Source organism: Petromyzon marinus, chromosome 7 (genome assembly GCF_048934315.1).
Source record: "Petromyzon marinus isolate PM22_M1 ecotype Great Lakes invasive population chromosome 7, UKy_Petmar_22M1.pri1.0, whole genome shotgun sequence".
NCBI classification, from domain to species: Eukaryota; Metazoa; Chordata; class Hyperoartia; order Petromyzontiformes; family Petromyzontidae; genus Petromyzon; species Petromyzon marinus.
The window spans coordinates 8,014,490-8,030,989 of record NC_133673.1 but is presented as its reverse complement, the minus strand read 5'-3'; the positions used below and the strand labels follow the sequence as shown (position 1 = coordinate 8,030,989).

The following is a 16,500-nucleotide window of genomic DNA, read 5'->3' as shown; positions in this document are numbered from 1 at the left end:
TCACGCATCCTCGCTGCACAGATTGCTTTGTGAAGCAGTTGGATCATGCACCTGTCACACCCTCTGCAGCGGGACCTGATGTGACGCATCACGTGGTACGCAGCAGCCACTGCCGCCGCTTCGTTTTGGGCTGTAAGCTCAGAGAGGACCACTCGAGAATGTACCCCAACCACGCAGCACCCGCGCGCCAGTGTGCGGGAGAGAGCGAGGAGATGGACTTGAAGTGAGCCGCTACAATCCCGCACGCAGATGTTCTCGAGGCAGGTTTATCGATGCGTTGAGTCATCGACGAATTTGCCACTCGTGCAAATGCTGTGCTATCGTTACATTTAGGCAAATGGAGCGGAGATAATTTTTACAAACGAGATGGAGAAAATTTTACAAAGCCATACGAATGAGATGATAAAAACGAGACGAGAAGCAATTGAATTGTGACCTGTGTCTCTTCTAAAGTATCCAATGGCCAGTTGCATTCAATTCCTTAAGTTACATACCCCCTTTAACTTATACCGACTTTTATTGCATACTAGGATTAATATGACTTAAGATATGTGATGCAACCCATCACAGACCAACTCGTCTCTCCTCGGGTTTCCACTCCCCTTGGCCGATTCCTCTCGGGGGGTCCAGACCATTTTCATTACTCTAAATTTTCAGGGGATAAAAACCCCTTAGCTGCCCACCTTGGAGGCTCAAACCTCTTGGATTCCTCTGTCCCATCAGTAGTCCAGGCCCTTTGACATTGATATTAGCCGCGGCTGTGAACTGAACTCAGCTAATGGAGTTAATAATGCCGTGCGCAGACCTCTGTTCCTCCACCGCCACCACCAGCGGAGTGATTAAAATGCCTCATTATTATACTCAGGATCCATACATGACATCGTATGTTTACGATTCATGTAAAGTATATGGAAATGGTATGCTTATGTTAATCGATAGAGCAAACACAACTGTAGAATAAAGCAGACAAAATAAATACAAACAAGAGAGCAAAAAGAAAACAACAAATATTCGGGAAGAATCCTGAAGCTGCCCTTGGCTCAGTCAACCTTGGGAATGAACACAGAAACCCTAATACTCTTTGATGTATACCTCTGGCCCAAACTCCTGACTGTTGTCTTCGTGAAGAGGATGACAAAATTTCAATCATAAAATGAGTCACAGCAGCTGGCTTTAAGCCCACAGCTGACACCCATCATCCACATTCACTGATAGCCCCAGCAGTGTACAGCCACAGCAACATACAGACAGAAATCGAGAGATCAGAGTGAACAGCAAATGGCCAATTATCAAAATTCAGACTTGGTGAGATTTTCCTGGACAAGTAAATGGCATTGCTATGTTGTTGTGGTTGTTGTTATTAAAGCCAACGACCAACATTGAACAACCAACAACCTACGGCGCACAACCTGCAGAAGCAAAACTTAATTAAGTGTATGTTTTAGTATTAGATTTAAAACCAGATTATTCTTGTAATTTGGATTTTTAAGTGTTTGCTATTAAACGTCCAATAATGGGAAACTGTTATATGCTAATAAAACTTGAGGCTGTACCGCCACCGCAGGCACGTGAGAGATGGCGACGGACTGGGAAGCCCTTCAGTCAGCATCGCTAAAAAATATATATTCTACTTTCTCTAAATGTGACTGTTCACAGGGCCCCACTTTGCCGAGTGCAACCACCGACTGTAAGTCGGTTACTGTCTCTGTTGTCTCTCTGTGTGCACACACTCTGAATGAGGGCCGCTGTTCAAAACATCAGCCTACCATAATATATTTTCCTTTACACGACAACATGGGACAAAAGCAATGCTTACATCCAGTTGCTCACAGCTAACTCTCTTAAAACTACTTAGGCAGCAATGCACAAACAAAATATTTTGAATGACTTTACTTCACCAATTGAACATCTTTTGGAATTAAACTAAATATATATCAGGTCTCAAAATCAATCTATAGAGTAAGCAATTTTGGTTATTTTTTTAAATAATTAATTGCACATATTATTGACATGTAGCATTTCTACTATTACGTTCAGTGTTATCAAATACAACTCAACACGTTCACTCAATAATACACACATTCATAAATAATCAGATATTTTGCACACGCCTCAATTTGTTGATATTCAGGAATGGAGACTTTTTAATAACTCTGCAAAAGCCAAGGAGTTTTCTCGCAAATCTACAAATCGTTACATGCACTGATCCCTTGACATCAAAGTGAAACAAAATACTTGGTGAAATTGTGTTGGCAGTGGTGCACAATCACAATTAATAATAAAAAAACATTTGTCAATAACAATATATGGTCTTAAAAGTGAAAAATGTATAAACAAGTGATCATTCTGGAAAGGGCCCTTCTTCACGGCAGGTAAATTGAAAAGCCAGAGAGAAAATAAAAGTTGTTGGAGATTGCACTATACACCATAACAAATATTACATTTTCTGAAGTTTTAAGTTCACATATGCAGTGTTAACTCTTAGCATTGTAGATATTGAGTAAAAGACAGACTCTTAAATAACCAAACATGTATCCTCATCATGTTAAAAGTAAAATATTCGCACTTTGAATTGTGGCTAGCCATGTAGTCACGTGATATTTTAGTTAAGAGAAGCCCATTGCATCACAGTGAGTAACAGCGAGTGTGCTGGTTTAAAATGTATTTGGTCGCACACACGAGTATATACCCAACGTCATCATCCATAATCAATCCACTGCTGGATGGAGATTTCCCCAAGCCGTCGCCTGCCATCTCTCAGGGTGCCGTGATGTAATAATCCACCGAGCATCTACAAAGTTGATTTTGTCGCTCCCTCTCCGTGGCGGACGGTCTCTCCGGCACGTTCCATCCCTCGGCTGCCACCAAGTCGTCATTCACGACCACTGAACCATCATCTTTTCTATCCCCCCCACCAATTAGCCCCATGCATTGCAAGTTGTACAAGCTGTGTACGCTCATGTATTGTGGCATTACTGCCAACCCAATGGAAACACGCATCATGTGTTGCTGGTGTTGGCATTAAATACGCTAGGGGAAAATGGGGCATTGCAATCATCATTCACTCCTCTAGCAGGAAGTCCACGGACCAATGGCAATAAATGCGTCGCCCTTTACAAATGCGACATTAGCGATATTGACGACAAATCGGTCACGGATAATAGAGTAATTTGTCACTGGTTGAATTTCGCGTATGTATGTATATCGTATATATATACCGTATATGCATAACGAATCGTATCATGTTCATACAATTGTGGTGACCTAGCTTTGAAACTCACTGGCAATTGCTATGCAAAATTAGCCTTCGCAAATACGACTGCATGAATCATCCACAGTTAATAGTATCATTTGTCACCGGTTGAACCGTATGTGTATACAGGATTACACATATATGTATTAGGGTAATGCCGCGCTTGGGGATGCACGTACAAGTGGAAGGATATAGGAGGTGGGGCAAACAGAAAGCCTGGAGGGGATAAATACGATGGGAATATACCTAGAAAACAAGGGATTGAGATTGAACACAGCGGTAATGCTGGCTAAAGAAAAATAACCGCAGAGATTTGTTTAGCCCTATCGTCGTTAATGAGCTGAGAGAAGGGAAAGATGAAGATGATTAGGAATAGTCGTGTAGCGGAGAGAATTCTACCGACCGAAACTTTTATTCCTAGCTGTGCAACTTGCTGGCAATTAATACGCCAACGTCACCTTAGCAAATATGATCTGCATGAATACTACAGTGTATATGACGGCAAAGCAGCCAGGCCGAACGGCAGGTTTAACAAAATAAATAATTCGCAAAATAGAGAAGAGACCGCCGTTGTGACGCTGACGCCCATCGCGTTGGCGAGGGTCAAGCGTGGAACGTGAACCGGTGAGCTGGGTGCTTCGCCAGGGCACCCCACCGCATGGCAGCCCGAATCCCACCCATTAGCACCTTCATTAACGTCGGCGCTGCTTCACCTAATCGAATGGCCCGCGTGGCACGCACTCGGCACCTCGGAGGGACGCTTGGCTGCGCCGAGCCCATTTATATGATCGCGGGTGCGCGCACGCAGGCACGCGCGCGGACGGACGAGAGCGTGCTCGCTCCTGTCATTATTGACCTGACGTGTGTTGTTAAGGCGCCCGGGCACTCGCGCCGGCCAAGATTGATTGCTGTAATGAGTGAGCACGCATGAAGCCCTGCGGCGCTGTCGTTTCGCCCGCCTGGCGCTTTTGCGGAGGGATGAGACCAACTCCTCCAGCGAGAGGAGCCGGATTCGGTGGGATTGAACCTGGGTTCATCGATGACACGGCTCAGGCAATTGTTAGCACTGGGGAGCAATGACGAACAGACCGATGCTCTGCTTGAAGCTACAGACCCTAAGGGGTTATTGGAGAACGAACAGAAACAGGGCAGTTGACTGATGCTTCTCAATAGCCCACTTAGTAGGCACATTAACGATTAATTGATAAATTACTTACAGATTCCGTAATTATCTAAATGTACACTTTTTGTCTTTCCCCCCAAATATTATGCAAACTGTGCTATCGGCATCATGCCATGAGGCAATCATCCATTCAGATATTTCTGTGTTAGAGAACAGCCGGTGGAAGCAGATATCACAGAGCTACGTCTCCCCTTCACGTGACCTCTGGTGCACAACGCAGATGGTATGCTAGTCTTACATGCAGTTTATTAGAGACATTAACACTGCAACAAATTAGTCAACAACAAAAACAAAAAGAACCAATATAAACGACACGGTAAACCAGAGATAGAAAATTAATAGATTCTTGCTTCAACCGGAAACCCTGCATCATAATTCATTAAAAAAAAAATCGCTCGGAGTCAGAATCATTCCGCGCAACCGAGCATCCCACTCCTCATCCTGCGGACACGTTTATGTAAATTAGGAGGAGAGGGATTAAACAGAGGAGAAAGTTGATGTGCAGAGGCTTTCCGTACCCAGCAATCATTGCTCCCCTGGTGCTCTACAATTTGACGGGGATGAATGTTTTTTCAGGGACCCAGCGCTGGGCTGTGTGGTCCCAGTGAGTGTTCAAAAAACGCTTATTTTATAAGTATTATAATTGCAGGCAATTCTTCACATTTGACACCGTGAGTGCCTCGCACTTTATGCCAATTAAACTTGCACGGAAAATGGGCTGTCACGAGTCCAAAGCTCAATTTTTTTGGACTGCTATAATTTCTTTCCCATCTGGAGCACAGCGGGTTAAAACTTATTTCAATTTATTCCATCCACAAGATGTTTCTGGAAACAGAGATTCTATTTAGTTGACAACAACAACAAAAAACAACAACAAAAAACAACGCGTTTACTTTACTGTACCTGGAAAATGTTGTCTCGTTAACGAGTACGCGTGGTGATGAAGACGATTCGTCTGGTGAAAAGGGAAGAGTGGGAGAGGAAGGAAACGGATCAGTCGGTGGCACGACGCGAGAAGTTTGAAGGCGCTCTTCATGAGAGACACCGGAGATCGCAAAATATGGAGAGCATCTGGCATAACCGCCAGCCCTCAGTCACGAGGAATACACTCGACAGACAGAACGGGTACATGGAGAGAACTTTCATATCCCAGGATGTCGTGTCAGACAATGTATTCTGAACCCTCCACCTCCTAAAGCACTGGTGTTTTTCGCTGTACAATAGCTCATCTTAAAGGGTTTGATATGAATACTGTGGTAAAAATAAGACGCATTAACCTTGACGTTGTTGGGAAGTCACCGAAATACCGTTTAAAATGTATTACTCATGAAAGAACAACTCATCATATCACACAATTTGTATTTATGTCATCTACATACAACAGCGTCACAAGACGTTGTACATGCGCATTGCGTGAACAGTGATATATACACATTATATATTCTAAAGAAGAGACAATTAGTGATAGCCAAAGGAGATGACGATGGTCTTGAGCCTTGACTTGAACAGGGGCCATGGAATCGACAGCACGTCTGGCTGGGAGGAGGAAGTTCCATATTGCGGGGGCAACAGAGGAGAGAGAGTGACCTCTAACCTCCAAACAACAAACTGGTTGTTTGGAGATGGCCTGCGTGGATCAGGAGGCTAATGCAGTGCCAGAGCACTGAGCGAGCAGTGCCGAGATTCTGGGCTCACATCGAGAGACCGAAATAAGAAATGCATGGATGACAGAACAAATTAACAAGGTTAGAGACTTAATTCAAAGAGGGGTACATGCACTATAATAAAAAAAAGGCTCTCTATTGAACCAGTTCAATGTTCTCAGCTTATATACTATGGGACCTTTTTTTGCCAGTATCCAAAATGATGAAAAATAAGAAATGCCAGAAAGGGTGAAACCTATTTTTATGTTTCATCATTTTGTTCTCAGCCTGTTTACCAATTCCTATACAAACAAACCTTCATGTATGGTTTTTACTTACGTTGGTATATTTCCAGATCTGGTCTCTAAAAAATTATCGTCACATGACAAACTCCTTTACAGTAGAGCATGTGAGACTCTGCACATTTATCTGTAAAGAAGACAATTGTTGGAGCCTCAGTAGTAGTTCTGTGATATCCCCTTCCAAGAGGCCAATTCTCTAATAAGGGGTTGTGCACTGCTTACTGTGACGGTTCCAATGGAGATGTCTTCATCCCGTGACATAATGCCGATAATAATAATCATCATCAGCCATGACCAATCCACTGCTGGATGAAAGCTTTCCTAAGTAGCCGCCGTCTCTTGCGATCCTGCAATGTAACAATCCGCCTAGCATCTGTACACGAACTGATTGTGTTGCTCCATCTCCTTGGCAGACGATCTCTTAGACACGTTCCATTCCTTGGCTGCCGATTAACCTCACCACAGCGAACTTTACGAAGTTTGAGTTGCGTATTTAAACTGCGCGTTCTCCAATCCGCGTGCTCCTCTTTCCATCTCTCAATGCAAATCCAAGAACGCATATCCCGGTGCTTCTTTGTGCACTCTTCCGCTTTTTGTTCCACTTCCTATTCCGTGAACGACCGTGTTTCTGAACCATGCGTCGTAGCAGGCAGCACGCACTGATGGAAATCTTTATCGTTGTGTGCCGATGGTATAATCGGTGGTATATATATATGAAAGAGACACCAAACGGCCGTGACGTGGAATTCACGGTTGTAGATGATGGCCACAAAAGGAGCCTACGGCTCGGCGAGTGTGCCACGCATTTCCAGGAGCCAGACTGGCCATGGAGTGAGTTTTCTTGGGCTGGACTATGAACACACACACGGTGCCCTCTGTAACTACACATCCAGCACTGGTGCTTGCACGTCGAGGCCGTGTTTAGCTAATGGACGAGCACGTACGGGTGTAATTACACAGGTAAAAGATCCTCGGTGTAGAGACGCGCGCGGAGAGTTATGCGCGGCGCTTGCCCAATGCCCTTGAGTTTCCTTTTGGCAGCGATTGGCACAGGGCCACTGAAACTCTTGCCAAAGCACAACGTCAGCCCGTACATACAAATGCACAAAATACCGTGGCTCTCTACGGAAAATAACACCGCGGCATCGATAGCATCAGGCGTGCATTGGTAATGATAATGCTTCATGGAAACGGCTGAGGGCCTTTGGGGAACAGATGTGAACCCACGAACGTGGCTTTCCATTCACGCACGAGGTGTGCCCTGAGCGAGAAAACCGGAGTGCGTTGTGTCGTTTCACAGAGAGGAAAGAGCACGTGGTACCCGAAGTGATGGAACAATCCATCTATCCCCTGCACACGGGCTGATTTCATCTCTTCGCGCAGGATATCTTCTCAGGTGCTTTGTGGCGACCGCTGCATGCATCCTGGTTGATGATGATGAATATAATAATAATGAGTTGTCGTAACTGTAGATGATACATTATAATGTACAGTAATACACTTTGGGTTTATGTATCCAAACGCATTGGCATATGAAGGCACCACGCACATGGGGTGACACACGCATGGGGATGATTGGAAAAGAGCAATTTTATATTTATTTTCGGAGGAGAGTGCAGAAATGGCACGGAGATGGCCGTACGGGGAAGAAGAGATGGTAGTGTGGTGAAAGTGAGATGGTAGTATGGTGAAGATGAGATGGTAGTAGGGTGAAGATGAGATGGTAGTATGGTGAAGATGAGATGGTAGTGTGGTGAATATGTGATGGTAGTGTGGTGAAGATGATGGTAGTATGGTGAAGATGAGATGGTAGTGTGGTGAAGATGAGATGGTAGTGTGGTGAAGGTGAGATGGTAGTGTGGTGAAGGTGAGATGGTAGTGTGGTGAAGATGATGGTAGTGTGGTGAAGATGAGATGGTAGTGTGGTGAAGGTGAGATGGTAGTGTGGTGAAGATGAGATGGTAGTGTGGTGAAGATGAGATGGTAGTGTGGTGAAGGTGAGATGGTAGTGTGGTGAAAGTGAGATGGCAGTATGGTGAAGGTGAGATGGTAGTATGGTGAAAATGAGATGGTAGTGTGGTGAAGATGAGATGGTAGTATAGTGAAGATGAGATGGTAGTATGGTAAAGATGAGATGGTAGTGTGGTGAAGGTGAGATGGTAGTGTGGTGAAGATGAGATGGTAGTGTGGTGAAGGTGAGATGGTAGTATGGTGAAGATGAGATGGCAGTATGGTGAAGGTGAGATGGTAGTGTGGTGAAGGTGAGATGGTAGTATGGTGAAGGTGAGATGGTAGTGTGGTGAAGATGAGATGGTAGTGTGGTGAAGATGAGATGGTAGTATGGTGAAGATGAGATGGTAGTATGGTGAAGATGAGATGGTAGTGTGGTGAAGGTGAGATGGTAGTGTGGTGAAGATGAGATGGTAGTGTGGTGAAGATGAGATGGTAGTGTGGTGAAGATGAGATGGTAGTGTGGTGAAGATGAGATGGTAGTGTGGTGAAGGTGAGATGGTAGTGTGGTGAAAGTGAGATGGCAGTATGGTGAAGGTGAGATGGTAGTATGGTGAAGATGAGATGGTAGTGTGGTGAAGGTGAGATGGTAGTGTGGTGAAGATGAGATGGTAGTGTGGTGAAGATGAGATGGAAGTGTGGTGAAGATGAGATGGTAGTGTGGTGAAGATGAGATGGTAGTGTGGTGAAGGTGAGATGGTAGTGTGGTGAAGATGAGATGGTAGTGTGGTGAAGATGAGATGGTAGTGTGGTGAAGATGAGATGGTAGTGTGATGAAGGTGAGATGGTAGTATGGTGAAGGTGAGATGGTAGTGTGGTGAAGGTGAGATGGTAGTATGGTGAAGATGAGATGGCAGTATGGTGAAGGTGAGATGATAGTGTGGTGAAGATGATGGTAGTGTGGTGAAGGTGAGATGGTAGTGTGGTGAAGATGATATGGAAGTATGTTGCAGGTGAGATGGTAGTATGGTGAAGATGAGATGGTAGTATGGTGAAGGTGAGATGGTAGTGTGGTGAAGGTGAGATGGCAGTGTGGTGAAGGTGAGATGGTAGTGTGGTGAAGATGAGATGGTAGTGTGGTGAATATGTGATGGTAGTGTGGTGAAGATGATGGCAGTGTGGTGAAGATGTGATGGTAGTATGGTGAAGATGATGCCATTGTGGTGAAGATGTGATGGTAGTATGGTGAAGGTGAGATGGTAGTGTGGTGAAGATGAGATGGTAGTAGGGTGAAGATGAGATGGTAGTATGGTGAAGATGAGATGGTAGTGTGGTGAATATGTGATGGTAGTGTGGTGAAGATGATGGTAGTATGGTGAAGATGAGATGGTAGTGTGGTGAAGATGAGATGGTAGTGTGGTGAAGGTGAGATGGTAGTGTGGTGAAGGTGAGATGGTAGTGTGGTGAAGATGATGGTAGTGTGGTGAAGATGAGATGGTAGTGTGGTGAAGGTGAGATGGTAGTGTGGTGAAGATGAGATGGTAGTGTGGTGAAGGTGAGATGGTAGTATAGTGAAGATGAGATGGCAGTATGGTGAAGGTGAGATGGTAGTGTGGTGAAGGTGAGATGGTAGTATGGTGAAGGTGAGATGGTAGTGTGGTGAAGATGAGATGGTAGTGTGGTGAAGATGAGATGGTAGTATGGTGAAGATGAGATGGTAGTATGGTGAAGATGAGATGGTAGTGTGGTGAAGGTGAGATGGTAGTGTGGTGAAGATGAGATGGTAGTGTGGTGAAGATGATATGGTAGTGTGGTGAAGATGAGATGGTAGTGTGGTGAAGATGAGATGGTAGTGTGGTGAAGGTGAGATGGTAGTGTGGTGAAAGTGAGATGGCAGTATGGTGAAGGTGAGATGGTAGTATGGTGAAGATGAGATGGTAGTGTGGTGAAGGTGAGATGGTAGTGTGGTGAAGATGAGATGGTAGTGTGGTGAAGATGAGATGGAAGTGTGGTGAAGATGAGATGGTAGTGTGGTGAAGATGAGATGGTAGTGTGGTGAAGGTGAGATGGTAGTGTGGTGAAGATGAGATGGTAGTGTGGTGAAGATGAGATGGTAGTGTGGTGAAGATGAGATGGTAGTGTGATGAAGGTGAGATGGTAGTATGGTGAAGGTGAGATGGTAGTGTGGTGAAGGTGAGATGGTAGTATGGTGAAGATGAGATGGCAGTATGGTGAAGGTGAGATGATAGTGTGGTGAAGATGATGGTAGTGTGGTGAAGGTGAGATGGTAGTGTGGTGAAGATGATATGGAAGTATGTTGCAGGTGAGATGGTAGTATGGTGAAGATGAGATGGTAGTATGGTGAAGGTGAGATGGTAGTGTGGTGAAGGTGAGATGGCAGTGTGGTGAAGGTGAGATGGTAGTGTGGTGAAGATGAGATGGTAGTGTGGTGAATATGTGATGGTAGTGTGGTGAAGATGATGGCAGTGTGGTGAAGATGTGATGGTAGTATGGTGAAGATGATGGCATTGTGGTGAAGATGTGATGGTAGTATGGTGAAGGTGAGATGGTAGTGTGGTGAAGATGAGATGGTAGTGTGGTGAAGGTGAGATGGTAGTGTGGTGAAGGTGAGATGGTAGTGTGGTGAAGGTGTGATGGTAGTATGGTGAAGATGAGATGGCAGTATGGTGAAGGTGAGATGATAGTGTGGTGAAGATGATGGTAGTGTGGTGAAGGTGAGATGGTAGTGTGGTGAAGATGATGGTAGTGTGGTGAAGATGAGATGGTAGTGTGGTGAAGGTGAGATGGTAGTATGGTGAAGATGAGATGGTAGTGTGGTGAAGGTGAGATGGCAGTGTGGTGAAGATGAGATGGTAGTGTGGTGAAGATGATGGTAGTGTGATGAAGATGAGATGGTAGTGTGGTGAAGGTGAGATGGTAGTGTGGTGATAATGTGATGGTAGTGTGGTGAAGATGAGATGGTAGTGTAGTGAAGGTGAGATGGTAGTGTGGTGAAGGTGATGGTAGTGTGGTGAAGATGAGATGGTAGTGTGGTGAAGGTGATGGTAGTGTGGTGAAGGTGATGGTAGTGTGGTGAAGATGAGTTGGTAGTGTAGTGAAGATGATGGTAGTGTGTTGAAGGTGAGATGGTAGTGTAGTGAAGATGAGATGGTAGTGTGGTGAAGATGTGATGGTAGTGTGTTGAAGGTGAGATGGCAGTGTGGTGAAGATGTGATGGTAGTATGGTGAAGATGAGATGGTAGTGTAGTGAAGGTGAGATGGTAGTGTGGTGAAGGTGATGGTAGTGTGGTGAAGATGAGATGGTAGTGTGGTGAAGATGAGATGGTAGTGTGGTGAAGGTGATGGTAGTGTGTTGAAGGTGAGATGGTAGTGTAGTGAAGATGAGATGGCAGTGTGGTGAAGATGTGATGGTAGTGTGTTGAAGGTGAGGTGGCAGTGTGGTGAATATGTGATGGTAGTATGGTGAAGATGTGATGGTAGTGTGGTGAAGATGTGATGGTAGTATGGTGAAGATGATGGCAGTGTGGTGAAGATGAGATGGTAGTGTGGTGAAGATGAGATGGTAGTGTAGTGAAGATGAGATGGTAGTGTGGTGAAGATGAGATGGTAGTATGGTGAAGATGATGGTAGTGTGGTGAAGATGAGATGGTAGTGTGGTGAAGGTGATGGTAGTGTAGTGAAGATGAGATGGTAGTGTGGTGAAGATGAGATGGTAGTATGGTGAAGGTGAGATGGTAGTGTAGTGAAGATGAGATGGTAGTGTGGTGAAGATGAGATGGTAGTGTAGTGAAGATGAGATGGCAGTATGGTGAAGGTGAGATGGTAGTGTGGTGAAGGTGAGATGGTAGTATGGTGAAGATGAGATGGTAGTATGGTGACTATGTGATGGTATTGTGGTGAAGGTGAGATGGTAGTATGGTGAAGATGAGATGGTAGTGTGGTGAATATGTGATGGTAGTGTGGTGAAGGTGAGATGGTAGTGTGGTGAAGATGAGATGGTAGTGTGGTGAAGATGAGATGGTAGTGTGGTGAAGGTGAGATGGTAGTGTGGGGAAGATGATGGTAGTGTGGTGAAGGTGAGATGGTAGTATGGTGAAGATGAGATGGTAGTGTGGTGAAGGTGAGATGGTAGTGTGGTGAAGATGCGATGGTAGTGTGGTGAAGGTGAGATGGTAGTGTAGTGAAGATGAGATGAAAGTATGGTGAAGATGATAGTGGTATGGTGAAGATGCGAAATTACATGTTTTTACATTTGGGTTTCGTCAATACAGCACACAGACACCAAAAGATGACGCGATCTGATTTAAAACATCTCTAGACACGGATGTGCTGACTTTGACACTTGAACAGACACAGCGATAGTTGCAGAAGAAACATCTTGAGCCTGGATTTGAATTGGGCAGATGACATTAGCGTAACAGCGATGGATTCATAATGATGAGCATGATTACATTAGACAGTACTCTGCGTATGTTATGATCGCGATGATACTACTCTGTTTTCGCTGTGATGATGATGATTGAATAACGTGCTGGTAAATGTGATGCCATGATTACGATGATGGTTACTTGAATGACTCACGAAGATGACATTATCACGTTTGTGCTTTTCACAACGATAATTTGATGAATGGCTGCTGCTGCTGCTGATGATGATGCAATGAACATATTAAATATTACAGTGGTGGCAATGATGACAGTGTTGAAGATGATGATGATACAAAGACACATACTTTGGTTTGGGCAAATAAAAATAACGGAGACTAACAGAGGCCATCCATGTAAAGGAGGAAGACTTCAAAGGACAAAACGTAGGTCCACAGGAAGCAATCGCCATGACCAAAGAATGTAAGGAGTGAAAGAAGTTTGCGTAGCCTCATCGTCAGCCGCCGTTCGGCAGCTGGCGAAAGAGAAGCGAGATGGATGAAAAAGACAGGCAGGTAATTCAAGTTGAATGTTGTGAACAGCCACATTCATCAGAATATGTATTTATCCTGGAGGAATCCGATGAGCTATAAAGCTCTTTTTAACAGATGTCCAGTAGGGGCGGGTAAGAACGTTGCAACAACAGACGGTACAAACACCACGTGATGGTAGTGCAAAGTACAAGAGAGGTAATCAAATCACCCAAAACATAAACAAATACAACTCCCGTGCAAACGCTGAAGTTGCCGGCGTTGCTGCGCAGTGCAAAGAAGCGCGGAAGCGCGAGGGCCGAGCGAACAGAGCGGCTCATCAACGCGCGTTCGCAGAATGGGGTGGGTGGCTGGTAGCTGGTGGGTGGCTGGTGGGTGGCTGGTGGGTGGCTGGTGGGTGGTGGGTGGGCGGTGGGTGGGTGGTGGGTGGGTGGTGGGTGGGTGGCTGGTGAGTTGGTGGTGGCGTGTGGGTGGCTGGTGGGTGGCTGGTGGCTGGTGGGTGGCTGGTGGGTGGCTGGTGGGTGGTGGGTGGGTGGTGGCTGGTGGGTGGCTGGTGGCTGGCTGGTGGCTGGTGGGTGGGTGGGTGGTGGCTGGTGGGTGGCTGGTGGGTGGGCGGTGGGTGGGTGGTGGGTGGTGGGTGGGTGGTGGGTGGGTGGCTGGTGGGTGGGTGGTGGCTGGTGGGTGGCTGGTGGTTGGCTGGTGGGTGGGTGGTGGTTGGCTGGTGGGTGGGTGGTGGCTGGTGGGTGGCTGGCTGGTGGGTGGGTGGTGGGTGGCTGGTGGCTGGTGGGTGGCTGGTGGGTGGCTGGTGGGTGGGTGGGTGGTAGGTGGTGGGTGGGGGGGCGCAAACACATCACACCGCTTGCCGAGCGACGCGTCGTCGTCTCCCAAGTGTCTCTGGAGAGAATCAGACTGCTGTCACAGCAATTAATGAACGTACGTTGGACTTCTTTTGCAGCGTACGTAGCCAGCCGTGCTCATCGGAGGGTGTACAGACATTTTCATTTTCCGCGGCATTTGAACGACCGGATTTATACCTTGCTGGTTGCTGCTTTTATTACAACAAAACGCGAGCTCGTTAGGGCGCGCTGCGAGGCTCACTCAACCAGGCGACAATTCGCGGAACACGATCCCAACGCAACTAAACAATTTAAGAGAGGTGGAGGAGAAGGGTTGTACTGTTTAATTTGTTATAATAACGACGGTAATACGAACCATACTTTTCAACTCGTTGTCAATACACTGCTCGCTAACGGCTTCCCACGCCATGCCGATCATGAGTGTTGTGTGACCATACTTCACCACATTGGTCAGTGGGAGTTGCTGAAGGGGGGGGCTCACGATCAGTTCTGATATCACTCTCCACTGATGTTAGCTGCAATCAGGAATCCAGCTGTCGCCGAGTTCGTAAGTGCAGTGCTCCAAACGTTGCATTGCCGCTCCACCCAATGATGTAGACTGCCATGGAAATAGTTCTCCACAATATTAGACCTGGTGGCAGTGAAAAATTAAACCATTATTTTAGTAATATGTGGGGGCATATAATTAGATTTCTCCCTTGAAAGACAGCCTATTAGGCTCTCAATGGCCTCTAACCGGGCGTTATATTAGGGTCGTCTATCTTCCGTTAACGTTGTATAGGACCAGCTGTTATGATGTACATGATGATTATTGCGTGTGTTGTACGCGGGTACTGGTCTGCGTGTGTGTGTGTATATCGTTTGCCCAGCAACGTGCTCGGTGGCACACGAAGGTGGTCACGTAACCACAAACACGCAACTCCGATTCGCCCACCGCTGAGACAGTCACAAGAGCACCGAGTCAGGGCCATTGCACACCCAAAAAAGAAAAACATGAGCTCATTATATTCCATCTTTTACAATTACAAGGCAGTCTTTTTATCAATGACACTGGTGCTATAGCGAGCCTATTTTTATACACAATTGCACACGTTGTATTTTGAACTTTAACCCCTTACTACCATTGAGAGCGTGCGAGCACTTCCCACGGCAGAGATGGAGCTAGGAACTCGGCCCATAACGCAGGTGCGAGGTGGCTTGCTACTTTTCAGGACTGTGAGAGCTGGCGACGGCTTGGGGGGGAGGCCTTCATCCAGCAGTGGATTGATCATGGCTACTGCTGCTGCTGATGGTGATGATGATGATGAACCCCGTGTATAATGCAGGCAGCTGTGCGTTTGCGCTCGCACTGTGCACATCCACGTTGCTACACCGACCTGTAATGTATGCACCGCACGTATAGAACAAGTGCGTGCTTCACTCGACTAACCCGAGATGCGTTTTCCTTTGTCGCTGTCGGGTGAAGGGATCCCTGGAGATGGATTTGAGGCTTCATCAGTCCACCGGTACGTAACGGCCTGAAGGGGGGTGGTGGGCGAGACGGGGGGGGGGGGGGGGAGGCACGGCACCCCTCATCTGCTTCTTTCTCTTTGCCCCCTGCAATCCCTCTGCACCTCCGATTAGCACGGTTGGCTGCGTGCGGTGCGAAAGATGTGCAACGTACATACGATGCACTCCTAAGCATCCACCCTCTAGCGCCGAGGCTGCTAGCCAGGACAAGGAGGTTATTGTTCACTCAGTATCGTTCACTTCTTAAGCTGCTCTTCCCAAACACTCAGGCCATGATCATGTGTGTGCATACACAGCATTTCGTTTCTAAACGAACTGGTTAGAAAATCGAATCAACGAAGGAAAATGCAACCGATTGTGAGTTTAAATGTGCGTGCCGTTTAAAAAGTGAAATCTCACTGACCTCAAAAGCAAATAAAGCAATGGACAAAAAACAGCGGGGATGCTCACTACATGGAAGGAAAACTAATTTAAATCTGAACAGCTTTGCTCTAAAGCACAAGGGACAAAAACAACTTAGGGTTGCTTTTGTGATTGCTACAGTCAGTTAATTAACACTGAATCCAAGCGGTCTGGCCATGATAATTCCTCACGGCAGGTGTTGCCAAGACAGGTGATTTAAAGAGCTCATATGCTCGGCACAGTGACTCGGTGCATTACACGGGGAGCAGAGTTGCGTAACAATACGCGCGGGGTTCGGCATTAATCTTAATTTACCCTGACTGGAATCGAATATGACGTGATAAATAAATTGGGCCCTGTGTCCCAGTGGAGCGCTTTTATATTTATTTTAGGTATCGATCAAAGCGCGCGGGTGAATTTGCAATGGAATTGGTGATTTTATTGTTTTAATTGCGCAAAAAGCCT

At 46.1% G+C, this 16,500-nt stretch overlaps 1 protein-coding gene across 2 annotated transcripts in view; it reads left to right on the top strand.

The window, feature by feature from the left end:
* SYT12 (synaptotagmin 12) overlaps window positions 1–16,500 on the top strand; it is a 40,930-nt gene that overhangs the window by 7,385 nt on the left and 17,045 nt on the right. The window contains exons 2-3 of one of the 2 annotated variants that reach the window (XM_032948928.2): window positions 7,682–7,777; window positions 15,590–15,629. In XM_032948928.2, coding sequence (XP_032804819.1) covers window positions 15,602–15,629 — 28 coding nt within the window. In that variant the 5' untranslated portion in view covers window positions 7,682–7,777; window positions 15,590–15,601. The remainder of the gene's footprint in view (window positions 1–7,681; window positions 7,778–15,589; window positions 15,630–16,500) is intronic. The other variant, XM_032948926.2, reaches the window with a different exon arrangement.